Source organism: Siniperca chuatsi, linkage group LG6 (genome assembly GCF_020085105.1).
Source record: "Siniperca chuatsi isolate FFG_IHB_CAS linkage group LG6, ASM2008510v1, whole genome shotgun sequence".
In the NCBI taxonomy this organism is placed as follows: domain Eukaryota; kingdom Metazoa; phylum Chordata; class Actinopteri; order Centrarchiformes; family Sinipercidae; genus Siniperca; species Siniperca chuatsi.
In genome coordinates, this window is record NC_058047.1 from 4,229,371 (window position 1) to 4,247,848 (window position 18,478).

At 38.8% G+C, this 18,478-nt stretch overlaps 1 protein-coding gene across 4 annotated transcripts in view; it reads right to left on the minus strand.

The window, feature by feature from the left end:
• nos1apa (nitric oxide synthase 1 (neuronal) adaptor protein a) overlaps positions 1–18,478 on the minus strand; it is a 176,605-nt gene that overhangs the window by 68,568 nt on the left and 89,559 nt on the right. For all 4 annotated transcript variants that reach the window (XM_044198866.1, XM_044198867.1, XM_044198868.1 and 1 more), the window contains exon 5: positions 12,608–12,716. In XM_044198866.1, coding sequence (XP_044054801.1) covers positions 12,608–12,716 — 109 coding nt within the window. The remainder of the gene's footprint in view (positions 1–12,607; positions 12,717–18,478) is intronic.

Genomic DNA, 18,478 nt, shown 5'->3' on the forward strand with positions numbered 1-18,478 from the left:
CCTGCCTGTCAGTTCTTTTTCTGGGTATTCCAAACACACCAGAAAAGTAAAACCTATCACTTCCTACGTGCCAGGGGATTTTCCCAGGAAATATTAAAGTCCAGATGTACTGTGCCTTTTTCCACTAGTGTCAGATGCATACTGGATGCCCCAGAAACAAGTGTATTTTGTATTAAACAGACACAACAGGCAGGAAATGCAGTTGACCTTAATCTATATAGGTCACAGAGTCAGTTAATAATTCAGTGTCACATGGACCAACAAGGTCACCTGATGATATTACACAATTAAATCTCAGGTAGAGGAGGTTGTCTGTGTCAACTGTCCAAACTGACTGAAATATCACACAGAATTTCTATTTTAGATTTTTTTCCTTTGTCCTCAGGTGCAAAGCGCTGGATGTGTCTGCTTATCTCCTCCCTTACTCTTTCCACCCTGCTCTGAAAAGGCAGGTCAAGTGAAAACAACTTAGGTGACTTCTGTCTGCTTTTGTGTGGCTTGTCACAGTAGAGAGGTGCACAGGCAGAAAGGATTTCATTTTAAAGCACTGAGGCCTAGCCTCCAAACACCACTCATGCTCAGCTGAATAAGCAAAAACAAAATCTTTCTTGTCCCTGTTATCAACTCTGGACCAGTCAGAAGTCTTTTCTCACAAAGCGTTCTGTCCAGATCACTATCAGAATTATGTGACACCAGACTTAGTATCATATGCAAATTAAAATGTATTAGGTACATCGGGGTGTTTTGTTACATTAAAAACTTTAACTGGTTTTGCCAATATCTGAGGTGCTGGGCCTGGACTTCAGTCCACAGAGGCTTTTGGTTTTGGGGTAAGAAAAATGTTCTGTTCAGTGGTGAGGTTTGGCTGCAGTCTTAGTGTTCTCACAGTGTAATTTATTATTATTATTATTTTTCATTAAAACATGCTGCTTCGGCTTCATTTGTTGCTGATGTTTCCATGGTGACTAGCCAGCAGCTGCCAGTATCAGCAGAATAGGAATTTATGTCCAGAAAAAGTCCTCCATACCCACTGACACTTACATAATCTGAGTAACAGCTACTACCAATGATGACTAAGCTGCCTTTATGGCCTCCACTGTGTTGTGTTTAGACCCTCACTAAAAGTAATTGACGGCATGTTGCCATTTCAAAAATGTGAACACTTTTCATGGCTGTAGGGGTTACAAATTCATGGAAATCTGGTGGAAGTCCAAGCTTTTATCATCCAACTTCCAAAAATACGTGTTTCACTAGATTATTCTGAATAGTGTGGCAATGGATAACAACAGACAATGGTAACATAAATATGGTATACGGTAACATAAAAAATGTACTTACTAACAATCTAAGAGGGAATATTAATCAGGAATGATTCCTTTATGTGATGGGGATTATGCCCAAATGCATTTCAGGGTGTTTAATTTAACAGATTATTATAATGATCAAATAATCATTAGTTGCAGCCCTGGTGACGGCACCATTTTTGAGCTACCAACTGACCTGTGTAAAAATCAGTGATGCTCTGTATTTGTTTTAATGGACACCCCATTAAAACAAACACATACCATCAAAGCGGCAATCTGTAACCTTACACACATTCAAAGTGCAGTAAACTAATTACAGAGTCAGTGTTGTGTTTCTGAAGTTGTTTCAACTCGTTACTGTTGGAATGTAGTGGAAATGTTAACAACCAACCAGGAAACATGAACATGAGTAGCTGAGTATGGGGAGTGTCTCCAGAATTAGTAAATGAGCAGCTAAGTTTATACAGACAGATATTATAACATAAAAAAAGACACAGATGTCAGCCTAAACCATCTTTAGCTGTAAACTTGTATAAATCTTTTTTTTTTATTAGATTAGATTAGATTCAACCTTATTGTCATTACACATGTACAAGTACAAGGCAACGAAATGCAGTTTAGGTCTAAGCAGAAGTGCAATGAGCAAGTGCAGGATATAAAGTGTGTGCATAAATGCAGGATAGAACTATGGTCATTATATACGGATGGCCACAAGTATTAATATCCTGAAACAGATAAGACGAATCACTCTACCAGCATCGAGAAAAGATAAGATAAATTATTGTCACTTGAAGAGAAAATTGCCTTGGAGCAGACTGCTGTTCAGAAACAGCAAAACAGGCTTCAGCTGACAGAAAAACACGTCAAGACAAGACATAAAACTAACACAGTCATTATAAAAAAAATACATAAAATACAGTATTGTCCTGTGTGTTTAAGATCTTTATGGAGAGCCACAGGTGAATTCTTGTTGTGGTTTAACCTGAATTTGCACTCCTTATAGTGGAGGGGATGCAACTGGTCAGAGACAGCCACATGCAAATATACTGTTCATACTTATGCAGGTATCTCAATTTTGTAGCAACCCTTCTGTCCTTTACTCTCGTCTCTCCCTTGCTCTCTTCCTCCTCAGACCCTGTGTTCAGTTTTCCCATGCTGTGCTGTTCTCTTCTTCTCCATCTCCTTCATCCATCAATTACCCCCCCATCTCCTCCTTCTACTTTGTGGACCCTCCATTCACGTCTTTTCACCCCACGCTGGTCCTCAGCCTGACAGTAAACACATGTTTTCCTTTGAAGACGTTTCCAGAGGCAGTTATACAGGGGATGAGAGCAGATGCTGGTGTTATTGTACATAGTCAACACACCAAAGGCTCAAGCTCCCCTGACTCATACACTGACTCATTGGAAAACACAGTGAAACACAGTGAGTCCCTTTGTTTCTTTCCCTTTGTCCCCTTTATGTCTATCTGATTCTCTTTCTCAGTTTGTTCCTTTAAAGTTATGCCTTTTGATTTGTGTCAAAAGCAGTGCAAAACTCCATATATTTAAAACATATAGATAATATGTGATTGATAATATTGCAGTTGATATACAGTATATATAGCACCTTTCATACAAGACATACAGCTTAGAATGCATTGAATGTATCCAGATAATAAGATTAATTTGCCATATTGTTTTCACTTCATTATTAGGTCATTCAGGTTAGTTGTGTTCTGTTTGGGGGTTTTAAAAAATAGGGTAGATTTCAATATTGTAAAATTGAACAGAAGTATGCAGGATTTGGGGGGGTAGTAGTAAAAAAAATTTTTTTTTTCAGGCACTTTGGGTCCAAACTGCAGCAGGGAGCTTCACCGTACTCAGTAAGCAGCAGAGAGTCTGTGGATCTGAGGGCACCACAGAGGAAGGGGACATATCTTTGAACCATATCGACTATACAGTCAAGTGCTAGAGTGAGATTATATTTATATTACCGGGATCTTAAACATCTATCCTGAAAAGACCTCGAAGCCAGTGCAGGGACTTAAGAACAGCAGTGATGTGGGCTCAGTTCTTTGTTCCAGTTAAACTCTGCCAGCAGCGTTCTGTAAGATGAAATTGTTTATAGACTTTTTTGGGTAGACTGGAGAGCAATGTCTTACAGTAGTTAAGCCTTATTATAATAAAAACATGCACAAGCTGTTTCACTGGGAAAAAGAAAAGCTTTGACCTTTGCAATGGTCTTTAAATTACAGAGGGCTGCTTTGATTACGTTCTTTACCTGTGATGAAATCTGTTGAGATAGTGTGGTTAATGATGAGCACAGTTTCTGTCTTTGCTCTTTTGGACCAATAATTAGGTTGGTCCTATTTAAACTGAATAAGAACAACTTTCAGGCAAAGTTCAAAGTAGTAAATCCACAATCATGAGGGTCAACTGTCTTCACAAGATAAACAACAGCATTGGCTATCTGTTCAAACACTTAAAAAGACCAATGATTACATTCTCCTGAAACTTTTGACCTCTTGCGGCCATGACAGTAATTACTGTCCTCTCTAAGTAGCAAAAGCGGAAGTAGCATGACTTTGTTTTACAATCACAAAACCTATTTTCCTGATTACTTTGTAATCTCAACGCTGTATTTCTACTGTTTGCCTGGCGATCATCACAATGAAAAATAAAAAGGACTGCCGCTGTGATACCTTTCCAAAGTTGTACAACCCTACATTGTAATATTATAAACTGCTGTGCAGTGTTTGGATGTTTCATAAGCCTTCAAATTCATGGATTTGTAACACAAACTGGACTTTGTGGATCATATTTCATTGTCTCACAGGTACCTGAAGCAACACACCCCAAGCAATGCGGCCCCTTTTTTTTTTTTTTTTTTTTTTTTTTTTTTTTTTTTTTAAATCGCAGGGTTGTTTTTGGTCTGAACATCTTCTTGGGAAGAAGACTGGGTCAACAAAGTGTGCGACTTTGACATGGGAGATTGTGGTTCATGTCCCATCTTGTACCAACAGTCAACGCTGGTTTCTTTTAATCAGGCTTGTTAAAATGGTAAATGCTAAATGGACTGTACTTGTATAGTGCCTTTCTATGCTTACGACCACTCAAAGCGCTTCACACACTACATATCACATTCACCCTATTCGCACACATTCATACACTGTTGGCAGGTGCCAACTGCTCATCAGTTCAAAGAAACAAACTAATCATTCACACACCAAAGGCACAGCCCTCGGGAGCAATTTAGGGTTCAGTGTCTTGCCCAAGGACACCAACCAAGACAATGACTTTAGCAATAACCAAGTGGTTTTAGTTGGCTAAACTTAACCATGTATTAACCATCACAGATCACAAAACACTCATAAAGGGTTGTTTTTGGAACAGTCCTATGGGTCATACTGGAAGATACTGAGAAAGACCCTGTTTGGTCATTTGGTATAAGACTTATTGGCAACTGTTCTTGTTAATCCCTTACAAATGGGCCTTGTCAGAGTCTTCAGTGTTATTTATACCTTTGTTGAATGGACAGTACCTTCCAACACACTAATCTTTTTCAGTTAACAAAAATTGTATTTGGACAGTTGTCCTGTATCTAGACATTTTATGCCCTGAGCCAATTCTCCAATGGATCTCCAATTTTGGCAGCTGACAAGACTGCTAAGAGATTTGTCACTCAAATGCAAAGCCCGTATATCCTGCTGTAAAGACATGAAATAGTTCTTAAGTTGGACATCTGTCACCATCTCTGTGTAGCTCTCTTTCTATGTCTCTATCGCTCTCCCCATCACTTTTCCTCTCTGTCAATTCAACTGAATAAATGTACTCTCTCTGTATCTCTGTCGTTCTGTCTCTCTCTTCTCTATATATCAAGCTGCCAGTGAGAATATTCTCTCTTAGTAGCTATAGGATAGGGCCTAGTCAAAAGCACAATGCATTATTTAGCCCAGATTACCCACAAAGGTTCAGTGGGGCTTTCGCTGTCCTCTTGGAAGTCTTGGCACAAGCAAAGATAAGGGACAAAAGGGAATATAATGCAATTTAGGAAAAAGCAGGGTAAACAATGAGAGGACGGCAGGGGAGTTACTTCTGATTAAAGCCTTTCCAACGTTTCTCACCTCTGTTGATGAGCTCATCCTTTCGCTCTTCATCCTGTGTTTACATATTAACCACATCCATCCATAACTTACACATCCTACACTACCTCAGATTTATTCTGCTGCCTCTTATTAACTGTGTTACCTGGGGCAACTTAAAACAATAGTGGAGTTTTATTTAGAGAGTTGCACCAGCAACTCCCTGATCACCAGCTAACTACTGTAATGATTAGGGCACAGCCAGGCCGGATATTCATCAAACACTTTGATTACCTCAAGGAAATTAGTGGGACAGCTGGGAGGAATAACACTGGGCAGATTGAGAGTGTGTAAGAACACTGCAGGAGTACTAATCAATGAACAGGTTTGAGTGTGACTGTGAGCGTGTTTGAGTGTGAGAGCATGAAGTAAGTGGAGTGTGATGAAATTAAGTCATGATGCCCCTATGACACTTCTGGACCATTAGCTCGCTTTCCAGGCTGTGGGTAAAGAAAAAGGTACATCATACAAACACACACACACATTCACACACTACAATGCAATGCTAGAGCTGGGTATCAAACCTTAATATTTTCAGTACAGACAGAAATGTGTCCGTAGTATCAAAAACTGTCAAGTATCGCATGTTGGCATTAAGTGGTTGATCAGATTCTTAGACTTATTATATTTCTATATTATTATATTCATATGTGACAGCTGTCACAGGTTAAAATCTGGTTGTCACTGTTACCAGAGACTACAGTCTGCAGTTTAGTTATATACACTTTACTGCTATACATCAGAATTACACAGCATCTGCTGTTACCAAAAGTTTCTATTTATCTCTCACTTTCTGTCCCTCTTTCTTTCTCCTTTCCTGGATTAGTTTAAATGACATTTCAACGTCAATATATTTCATAACTTTACTTCCCAACAGTCGGACAGCATCTGATGCTCATCCAACCCTGGTTGGAAGGAGGGGAGCGATGAAGGGTCAGCTGAGGTGCATTGACCCATTCACATAAACACATTTTTGGCAATTAGTATTAAAGAAATTGAGGTAAAATAAATCAAGTGGCGCCTTCAGAAAACTTCAGCAAAATTTCAAATTTGAGACATTCATTAAAAGTCAAAATGACTGGCTAAGCCAATGTAACTGTCATTCCTTCTGTTCTATCAACAGCAGTATGGCTGTCTGGTGGTACCACAGGGTGGCACGGTGGCTCAGTTGTTAGCACTGTCAACTAAATGCAAGAAGGTCCTGGTGAAGGGTTGACCAATCGGCTGACTGAGCCTTTCTTGTGTGGAGTTTGCATGTGCTTCCCATGGCTGCTTGGGTTTCCTCTGGATGCTTCTGTTTCCTAGCTCAGTCATAAGACAGATGCAGGTTAGGTGGACCAGGGAACGCTTAATTACCCATAGGCGTGAATGTGAGTATGAATGTGGTACTGTATGTCTGTTAGCCCTGTGATAGACTGGCGGGCTGTCCAAACTGTACCCTGCACAGGAAAAGCAGGTATAGAAAGTGATGGTGGTTATCGTCTATTGTTATCATGGATAGGGTTCAGGTGTAGCTTCACAGACGACTGAGCAGGCAGCAGGTTAAGTTGTGTCCCAGTTCAGAGGCAGCCTACAAAGGTGTGTTCTGTTGTGGCCCTAAATGCCAGACTGAACCTGCCCCACCTCCTCAGATGAGTCGGTCTAGACCCACAGAGACCAAAACTAAAGGTGCAATTCGGGTGCTTCTTGTAAACCAGGCATTTGCCTTCAAACAACCAAGTAAGTGTAGATACCAAGGGTAAAGTCTGTCAAGTTTCATGAAACCACAGCTTACAATATGGGTTGTAAATAGAGACACAGCAGGAGACAGAAACACTGGAGATTAAGACAGACAGGGAGTGTGTTGGACAGAGCTGGTAGTGTACTAGTTGCTGTAGAAACTAAACTTTATCCTGTTTCACAAAAGTACACATTGGCCTATAAAACAGAGTAGCATTATTGACTTCTGCCTGTGTTTACATCGCAGTACTGACATCTCATGATCAATATATCACACCACTGATATGTGCATCTGGAAAGAAGCAATGTGAAGCAAACACACATACACTATGTATGCAATGATTTGCTCAACTGTGGTTTATTTCTGCTGTAAAAGCACTGCAACCTTGACAGAGAGGTCAAAAATAAATTAGATTGAGAAAATAAGAATGAGAGAGTGAAGACAGAAGAATCATTTCACTGAAATATGGATATTCAATAAAAAGTGCTGAAAGGCTATTAAATCCAATTAACTTAACCAAGCTGTATCGAGAATGATGCGAGTCATTATCATTGATATGTCTAGAAATAGTCATATGTCATTTTATATTAGCACTCCTCAATGTCAATGATAAAACCATTGATCCTCAGTCAAATTCTGAAACTTTATCCAGGCCAACTATATTTAAACACTGTCCATGTTACGCTACACATCCACCCCACTTCCTGCACAATTTTAGACTACAATTTACGACTTAAAACAGGCTTCATTATGCTGTAGCTCACTCAGTACTTTCCAGCGTAATTACCTAGAGCATGAGCAGATTTTTCAAAAAATCATTCATAATGCATTTCATTATTATTTGGGCTTTTCAATCATCCCCGAGGGCAGAAGATTCAACTTGTCTTCCATGTCCAAGGCTGAACAAGTTGAAGCCATTAGCCGACACAGAATGACAGCATATGGTTGGAGGGCATCTATCCACAGAGAGAGAACTCAATTAATACTTGACACAATAACCACAACCCTCTCTCCATCTCATCAACCAGCAGTGGACAGCAGATTAGTTTGTATCCATCATAACATTTAGATAAATAAATAAATAAATAAATAAATAAATAAGGACCAAAGACTGTTGTTTCAACTCACTGAGGTCCATTATTTGTTGTTTTTATGTTTTTAATCCAGTGGGTGTTAAATTCATTTGGAAAACTTCCCTTACTGAAAAAAGGAATCATGTGGCCTATCAGTATAATTGCAACAATAACAACATAAAAAGCACAGCTGCCAGCTGCAAGGTTTCCATTTAGCAGCAGTGATGAGATGTGTTGTGTTGTAGTCCATTATCAGGTTTAAAAGAGCGTAACCAGCTTTTATGCATCGGCTTTATTATCTTCATGTGTGTCTCTCTTCACGCTTGGCTTGTTAATGTGTTACTGCCTCATTGGTGAAGATTGGACAGCAGCTGTAATGATACTAACACATGATATGGGCTAGAGCTGGACTGGCTTTACTATGCAAAGCTTTACTACTCAGTACATTTTATGACAATCTGCCCACTGGATTTTGACATTTCTTGTGTACAAATGGAAACTCTGACCTGGTGATGGCGCTAAAAGAAAGGTCATGGGATCACTACAATAACTTGAATTAATCCTATGGGGTGCATGACCGATACCAAATCTGGCTAGTGGTTTTCAAGATAAACAAGACTGAAAACTGCATAATGACGTGTGTGTGTGTGTTTACAGCCTCACTAGCATCTCTTTGAGGCTTTACTTAGAGACAGCGGTGCTTTGAGCTAAATGCTAGCATGCTCACAATGACAATGCTAACATACTGATGTTTAGCACATATAACATTTACCATGATGGCCATCTTAGTTTAGTACAGCTGAAGATTATTGGAATCACCTAAGTTATTACAATTCATCCTAAGGACAACATGAATGTCTTGTACAACATTTCATGGCAATCCATCCAATAGCTGTTGAGAAATATGAGGAAAAGTCAAGGGATCACAGACCAACATCGCCATCCATAGAATCATGCTGCTTGCATGGCGAAGAACTGAATATTAGTTGATAAGTTCTCAACTATCAGCCTGAAAAATTCACTTTTAGTTGGGCTTTACACCTGACGTGGGGTCCCGACCTCCAGGTTGAGAAACTCTGCCCTGACCCTTCGCTCAGACTGTTATTTCTCACCTAAAACTGCCTCTTCCAATCAGACAAAACACCATAAAATACAATCATTTTAGAGGCTTATACATAAACACAATCAATCACACACACACACACACACACACACACACACACACACACACACACACACACACACACAGCCCTCTCAGCCGAAGCAGCATTCTGTATTGTGATGAACACTCACTGGTCTCGGCTCTATCACTCTAACTTCAATTCTACATAATAGAGGCCAGGTCATTAATTAGCCTCCTTTAAACTGCTGATAGGAGGAAGAAGGGGAAGAGTGAGAGAGTATGAGTCAGAATAGGAGAGAGAGACATACACCCTGTCTCAGTGTTAGAACTGATAGGCCACTAAAGGCTTTGTATGCCACTGTGATTTAAAGCCAAGCCATTCTTTCACTGCTGGTAGTTAAGAGGGAAATAAAGTCTGCTTAATCTTCTACTTAATCTTACACTCGCAACCTTCCACACGGCACAACACACTCACACGAAACCATACAGTGCTTTGGATGACATTTTTATTGCATGTTTGATATGTGCATGCCCACTCTTTTTTTATTATGCCAAGAGTGTTTCATTCTCTTTTTGTCTTTTTCAATCTTCCACATCTTTCCGCACTTTCTTTGTGTAGCCCTTTTATATATGTTTTTTTTTCTCGTCTTTCCTTGTGTCTTGTCTCTTCTCTTCTGTTTCTCCTTCTGTCTTCATCTGTGGTCTCAGGAATATTAACACAACTTTTTGGAACTGTTTAAATGACAATACAGTGTTTACTCCACTTCTTTCTATTGGTACAAGCACAAATGTAATGAAGTAAACCCTGATATTATTTGCTGTAAACAAACAGTAGACCATACATTGTAGATAATTCCGTCAGACTCACAATGACCTTAGTTCATTATTTATAGGCACAGACAAGTAAGTCTTAGTTTTTTTGCATACTTGACATGAGCATTTGGTTTAGTAATTATATTTATGTGCTGACAGAATTGTATTGTAAATGGAATAGTGTTTAGACCTAATGTTTTCATTTAAGTTTAAGTTATTTTATGTTTATATTGTTTTATTTAAAGTTGCACTAATCAATAGTTTCATATTAACAACGGATCAAATGACTATGTGTAATGTGAAAGGTGTCAAAAGTGACAAAAACAGAGAGAATAATCACCCAACACTGCAGTTCCCCTAAGCTTTTCATCCAAGCTTGTAGCGTCTTTCAGCTTATTGTTTCGGTTTTGCGGCCTGAGACTTTACCGCTTGGTTCACTCTCACCTGCCCAGGACTAACGACGGACAAACAAAGTTAGCGACTAGCTGGCGAAGAAAGTGGAAGAAACAGATAAACACAACAAAATATCTCAGAATCTGGTGGAGACCAAAGCAAAGGTAAAGGGAGAGTGAATATTGGACTAACATTCAACAGGTGGGCACAAACACAACTCCATATAAACACTTATGCTTAATAAATGCCGTGTCTGCTGGATGAGTAAAAAGGCAGCTGTTTGCTAACAAGTTTGCCATATCAACTTAGATAAGATAAGATGGTTGTATAAGTCCCCAAAAAGACCCATCACAGTTAAATCCAAATGAAGTAGTTAGTTTGTTAACCTTATTTTGCTGTACCAGTACAAGTGTTTTCATACTGCAGGGTGCTCTACCTTCTGTCAATCACAAGACACCCACACGGAAACAACGTCTCTACCAAGAAATAATCATAATCTCTAAAAACATATTGTCTTATAAACGTTCTATTATTACTGTTAGTAACTAAAGAAGGTGCTTTCAAGCTGGGTTTGCCATCATAAACGGTGCATTTTTAACAACTTTGACAAACTTGTAAATGTTCAGAAAAATTATCCAGATGTAGACAGTAATAAATGAGTTGTACCTGTAAAACATAATGGTGCTTTCCATGAAAAATCTTGCCCATAGTTTCTACACCACTATGCTGTAAAAAAACATTGCATGTCTACACACACACACACAGACAGACTGGTTTCCATCTTAATGACCTCAGGGCCATAGTTGCCCCAGAGAATTTTGGTATGTGTCACTTTCCATTTTGTCTTCCGAACAGAGTGTGTGTGTGTGTGTGTGTGTGTGTGTGCGCTCATGTCTTTATTTCGGTCTGTCTGTAAGAGATAATGAGGCAGTGTGTGCTTCACTCGGCTAACCCCTGGACTTAACCATCCAGTCCTGCGAACTGGCAGCTAAAGTGGAAAACTGGGAGCACATTTTCTAATTGTGTCACACTGCTGGACTCTGTTTTGACCTTCTCTGCTTGGCTCAGCAGCAACGCGTTCACCCCAAATGGGTTTCCAAGTTGTTCCTAAAACCTCAACAATGACAAGCCTATAGTGCCAGGAGGAATTACTGCTGCTCGACAGCTGTGTGTCTCTTTATTGGAGGTTGTCAGGATGTGACTCAGATGTGACATGATTTAAGAGAGGAAAAAGAATTGATTTAAACAATACACGACTAACAGACTGTGAAAACATTGGAAATGAAACATTTAGTGGCTGCCTTTTTCCATCTTGCCATTATACAGAAACAATGTTTAATGAGTTGGTTATTGCAAGTCATGCAAAAACACAAATTCCTTCACTAATACGATATGAAATCAAAACAAACACGTTCTAGCATTTTGTTTCTTTATCTTCTGTGCATCAGTAAATTTGGCAAATCTAATTTAGTTTATCAGTTCACACTGTAAGAAAAAAAAGTTGGTAAAGCTTGTAACCATGATGTTTTCTTTTTCTTTTATAATAATATGTAGTCTAACCTTTGTTATGTCAACAAAGATCTAACATTAGTGTGATGTACTGATTAAATAACTTTCTTGAACACAAGAGCAGTGTGGAAATCTCTGAGCTCCTCTCTACGATGAACTTGCATAAGAAAAACTGGATGTGCAGTCTTTTTCCTAATATATTCGAAGTTTGTTTTTAATTTGAATTTAATTTCAATTAAATTAATTCTTTACACCTGACTGTCCCAAGTGTTAGGTCAGTCCAAACTTCAGTCAAAAGCCTTAATGCTTTATGGGAAATTAATTAGGGGTTTCCTGTTTCAGACAGATATACTGTGAGAGTTTCCAGAGCTTGGCATTTGTGCCTAAACCCAGCTGGACCCAATAATCACAGGTCAGGCCAGATTTCTAACTTGATAACTAAGGGTAAGCTCTTGGCCTCCATTTAGGCTCTGCATTTATGTAACATTTCTGAAGTATTTCATGGCTTAAAAGGTTAAAGCTTTACAACACTCCTGTCGGCTTTCTTACCTTCTTCTTGGACTTGAAGACATTGCAGCGGAAGACATTACTCTGTCCATCTCTGGCGATGTAGCTGAAAATCTTCAGATCCTGGGAGTCATGAGACACATAGAATATCCTGAAAGATAGAATTGAATAAAATAGGTCAGAAATGAAAAAAAAAACCCTAATCTGGATATGATGCAAAACAGAATCAGAGCCTGGCAGCAGTTCTAAATGTATCTTAAGACGCAAAATAGGCACTCAGCCTGGTGTTTCAATGTGACAAAAATAAACATTATGTTAAGTTTGTTTTAATCCGAAGGCAAAAGAAATTTAGCTCTCAAGCTCAAAAAAGGGGGTAAAGAAAGTTGTGATTAGATAGAAAAAATATCCTGTGTGAAAAAGGATGCAGGGGGAACTAAGTTTGAGACAAAAATAGAGTTCTTGTGGTAGGGAGAGATTGTGTGCAACAAACAGTGAAGAGATATACAATATCCTGCAGGGCAGGTAAATAGGAAGAAATAAGTTTGGCAGCAAAAGGGAGAGCAAAAAGAGGTACACAATAACCTGCAGGAGGGAGAACATTGCATGAGTTAAGCTCTACACTGGATCTAATTTATGATGACAAAAGAACACTGCTGGAGAGATAAAGCATTGCAGATGACAATATGGACACAAGACTGAAAGCAAGAAGCTGGAAATCGTCGTGTTCAGAGTCTAAATGAGACCAACGCTTTAACAAGACAGAATGTTTAAACATTTAGCAGATATGTTCAACATAAATGTTTCATCGTTAAGTAGACCAGGGTGGCATTATTTTCCTAAAATACATATTTATCAATGCCAATTAGTTATTATTGTTTGTATTATTATTGATGTGTCATCTTAGAATATACAGTAAGATCATTAAGATCCTATGACATTCATAGCTCCTCAAATAGCCTCATGTTTCTTTTCTGTTTTATGACCAGGTAGCTCTGATCTAATGACCCCCTGCATCATTCCAAAGGGGTTTGTACAATTTAACAAAAATGTCAAGGGTGCACTACTATCTTCTGCATATTGTTCTTCTTTGCTAATGTGCAAATTTTCCACTTATCCTACTGCGAGATTTGTCATGATGATGATCACAATACTTAACATGTATTCCTTTTCCTGTATAATCACGTTGTAATTATAAACCTAGACTTGCAGGCTACATCACTGTGTGACTTTGCAAAGAGAGAAAAGGGCTGCACACAATTGAAAAAGTTTCTAAAATCTTCATTGTAATAAACTTACTCTGTATTCATCCATTCTTACATGTTTTGGCTGTAACCCGAAAGTCTTCATCAGAGCATATCGAGCAACCTTATTACTATGAAGATGTGCCACCTTTTTGATTTTTCAACATTATTATGGCACTTGAAGGCTTTTCCAGACCTTTAAGTGATTGCAGACTACATCACTACTTTGGAAAGAGAAAAAAATTAGCGATTGAATGAGTGAAGAAGCAAAAAGGAGGCTTTCTGTTGCAAAAAAGATTCCTAAATCATTATTGTAATAAACATTAATCAGTATAGATCAAAAGAGTCTCATCCATGCTTACATGTTACAGCTGTGACCTGAAGCCTTCATCAGAGCATGATAAGTAAGCTCATCACTGAAAAGATTGTGTTGCCTTTTCAATGTCATTATTGTAAAACAAGACTTGCAAGATTTTACAAACCCTGTGAGTGATTGCAGTCTACATCACTACTTTGCATAGAAAAACTGTGATTCAAATATCTAACAAAATGAATAAACTAATACAGTCTCCGGTACTGGGTGCTCTACCTAAAACCTATGCACAGAATCTTGAAAAAGCAAAAAGGTGGCTCTCCGTTGCAAAAGGTTTCTTCGTAGTAGAAGAACTTAAATGAGCATACCCATTCAGCAAAGTAGTCTTATCTATGCTTACATGTTTTGGCTGTGCCCTGAAAACCTTCATTAGAGCACAATATGTTACCTCAACACCATTAAGGTTGTACCTCCTTTTTGCATTTTCCAGATTGTTCAAAATGAAGTGCTGCGATGTATGGCTGGATTTGGAAAGTTAATGAGTGAATGACACTCTGGCGCCAGTTGTTGATGTTGCTTGATAGAGTTAACTTGAAATATCAACTGGTTGAAGGAAGTAGCAGAAACCTCAGGCAGAACAGCTTCCTAATTGGCCAATTAGTGCCATAATTAAGGGGCCTGGTGTTATATTTGGGGTAATTTATCACAATGAGACAATGGACAACCAGGCAAGAGCAGAAATTAGGTGAAGATTATGCAAATGATCCTGCCGTCTTTGTTCAAATGTGTGTCTGGGTGTGTTTCTGTGCACGTTGGTTTTGTACGTACTGTATGTGCATATTTGTGTGAATGTGTATGTGTTGCGCACTAGAAATCAGGGGTCTCATCTATTCACTCAGTGGCATTTCTGTGGTATTTGTTTTGGCCTTTTCTCTGGGAGCCAGACTAGCTGAGGTCTTGTGGAATGGATGGTGTCTTTGTCTTTTAGCAGACTGTCAAAATACCAGACACAGCTATCTGCAGTGACTTGTGCAAAAATCTACGGTCCAAGAAGTCAACTTGGATTAAATCAGGCATGGATTAAATTTAATTTAATTTCCCAGAGATTCTTAAGTGATATCACAGCATCTCACAACACATTAGCAGTGATCTTACTCCCACTTACTTTGAAAATGCCAGCTATCAGTTTCTGAAAAACAAACTACAGATTTCACCAGTGCAGAAACAGATTTCAAACAATATAATGACAATGATGGTGGGATGGAAGGTAAGGATTTTAATATCATTTTATGGAGCAAAGAAGTAGGAATGTAGAAAAGCCCATCAAACTGCACAGAGTGTTTCTCATAAAACGTTTCCGTCTGGTGTGGAGGACTCAAACAACAAGATGTAAGTTAGTCCGTGATGTTTCCTCAAATGTTTTCAGATTTTTAGTTGTCTGTTTAGCTGTAATTTGCAAAAGTTTGTGACCATGCTGCCATTTTTTCCCTGTTTGAAAACGGACCAAGCACCGCCCCAACTTACATGTGGCGCTCAACATGTTTTGTTGCTCTGATTGGTTGTAGGTCTTTCCAGTTGCGTCCAGAGACATTTTGGTCCGCAGCCGTCGAAAACGGCCCTTTGAAATCGTAAACGAACTGAGAGGTCCCAGACTAATATGCATTTACGAATTAGTCTGGCGATGCCAGGCTACTTTATCCAGCTTGTTAAAGGAAAACTACAATATATTACAACTTGGAATATATTTTAATAGATTTGGCCATTTATTCTATCAATTATGATAGTGATAGTGTGTTGCACTCACCGAAGTGTGCAGCTCACTCAGTTTACATAGCTTAGCTACCACTTTATTTGGAGGTAAAACACAGAGTGCACACCCTCCTTTAACGTCACTAATAATTCCTCAATGCACAGGAAAGCTGTGGGTGCACATAACTACGGCAAGCACGACAGATTAAACTTCAACCAGGTGGTCGGCCTATAAACTGTGATGGATGTTAACATGGACTGTTTTAGTAATAATTTTACAGTTTGTCTTAATTTTGCTTTCAAATAAGTTTGACTAACCTGTTGCTTTGTTTACAACCTGTCTGATTTTCAGACTGCTTGTGTTTCTTGCCCCACTGAACCTATTCTTATCTATGTTGCTTTGCTCCCAGATCTTGTGAGTGAACCATAACTGATAGGCCATTGACCAGAGCTATAAAAACAGATCCCATGTTGTAATAAAAGTTTTCCTTTATGAGGTGTTATAACATCTACGTTACGAAAATTTTTGTAAAGTTAGGAAACCTGTCAGTATTTTGTCAATGTCCTGCTTGACACAGTGAAGGCCTACCACTGCCCATCCTTTAAAACACTTACTGTGAAGCACATGCAGGCGTGAGTTAGCATTAACCGTAGCTTTACGCATCTTCATTTGCTTACTGCAGCAAATGAGTGGCTCAGAACAGAAATTATGTGGATCCTGTTGTGGCAATACAGTATACAGAGTACTTGCTGAAAAATACTCAGAAATAGGCAACATTATGCACAAGGGATTACAGTGGCACTGAAAATTCGGGGAGGTGGGTAGCCGTGGCTTAATGAGGGTAGCAGAAACATCTCTGTACGTGTCTATGTCAACAAACACACAGGGCTAACAGGGTCTCCATTATCAAGCCGTGTTATCTACTGGAAGAAAACTGACCGCTCCCATCCGGCAGCACTTTGCAAAAACCTTTTAGATGTCTCCCCTTTCAACTCCTTCTTTGCCCTCCCTTCACCCGCCAACCCCCAGTCACTGTGATAAAAATCAACGTCCCGGCAGATATTTTTTTTTTTTTAATCTAAAGCAGGGGAAAAGGTCTTGTGTTTTGCCAATTGTTGCCTACTGAGAAATTAATCTTTTTCAAAAATTGTAGGCAGTGATAAAAAGAAACATAACTGCTGCCAGACAAGTGAAGCTCGGCTGACTGGGTTAGCTGACAAATCCCCAAGCAGCTCAGAGATGACGGCTCAGATACATCTCTATCAAGTGTCTGTAACAGGAACAGCTGCCAAACATCCAGGTGAAGATTTCATAAGTAGTCAAAATAGGAAAGACAGATCATTAATAGTGAAACGAGTCAAACATGAGGCACAACTTTTCTGGCAAATATTGACACACTCTGTAACACCGGTGATCAATATTAATCAATTTTAATTTTAGATAATCTACATAATCAGAGACATTTGGAGGAGAAATCTAAAAATGAGATAAGAATTAAATTAAAATCTACATTTATGTCTCTTGGAAACATCAGCAGTGCCTCAGAATGAAAATGTGTCTCTCTTGACTCATCATTGTGCAGCAATGATTTAACAGTCATACAGAGAGAAAGCCATTGAGGAAAAGGTGCAGAGGAAGCAGTTCCCTCAATAGACCAAAATTCAATGTCTGATACCTGTGAAGGTACTGGTGCCATCCTATTACTTAATCATGTTATCAAATCATGAAGACATCAAAGTCAAAAATGACTACAATGAGATTTTCTGTTGTTTTTGATAACTTGGTTTGTAGCTACCATTCTCAGGACACTGAGGTCAAACTGCTGGAGACAATTTACATTCTATTCCAGTATTTCTAAGACTCAATATTTGAAAATGTCTCTAATTAGGCCACACAAATTTAAAAAAGGGCTAGCATTTCCTCATCAGAAAATGTCTTTCTGGCTGTGTGGAGAAAGTTTGGAAATTAAAAATACATGCTTTAGATATTCATGGTGGGAAATATAGTTTCTAGACTAGAATATACTAGAATATAAATGAACAGCTAAAGATAACATATGAAGATATCAAACAATACAAATTTGTTACAGAATTGATCTTTCTGGGGTTTTCTGAGGTAGGGGGACTTGAACTGATGAGTTCTTGGCTGCGACCCAGTTGGCAAAATATCTTGGCTCAAACATATCTGTCACTACTCTTTAGTAACCAAATTCTAGGGATCACTGCTGAAATGTCATGTTTTGTGATATTTTGATGTCTGCCTCAAATATCCCATATCAGTCGAGCTCTGGTTCTTACAGAAAGAAGTGTTTAGTTTTGATTTAGAATTCAAAAGGTAAAGGTGACTTGATTTGTTTTAATCATTTTATCTCACAAGATTGATTTGACGGTCAAGCCATCACTTGGCTGTGTTACCACCTCCTCCCCGACTCAACTGTGATTTGTCAAACATTTAAGATTAAATTTAAGATTCTTTCAATCAGCATCCTTAAAAGAAGCCATCAGAACAATTCTGCCATGACGACTGAAAAATGGCACCAAGATTAAAGTTATTGTTAGTGAGAGAAGATCATATGAAAAAGACTGCGTAGTTTAATGCACGAGGCGGAG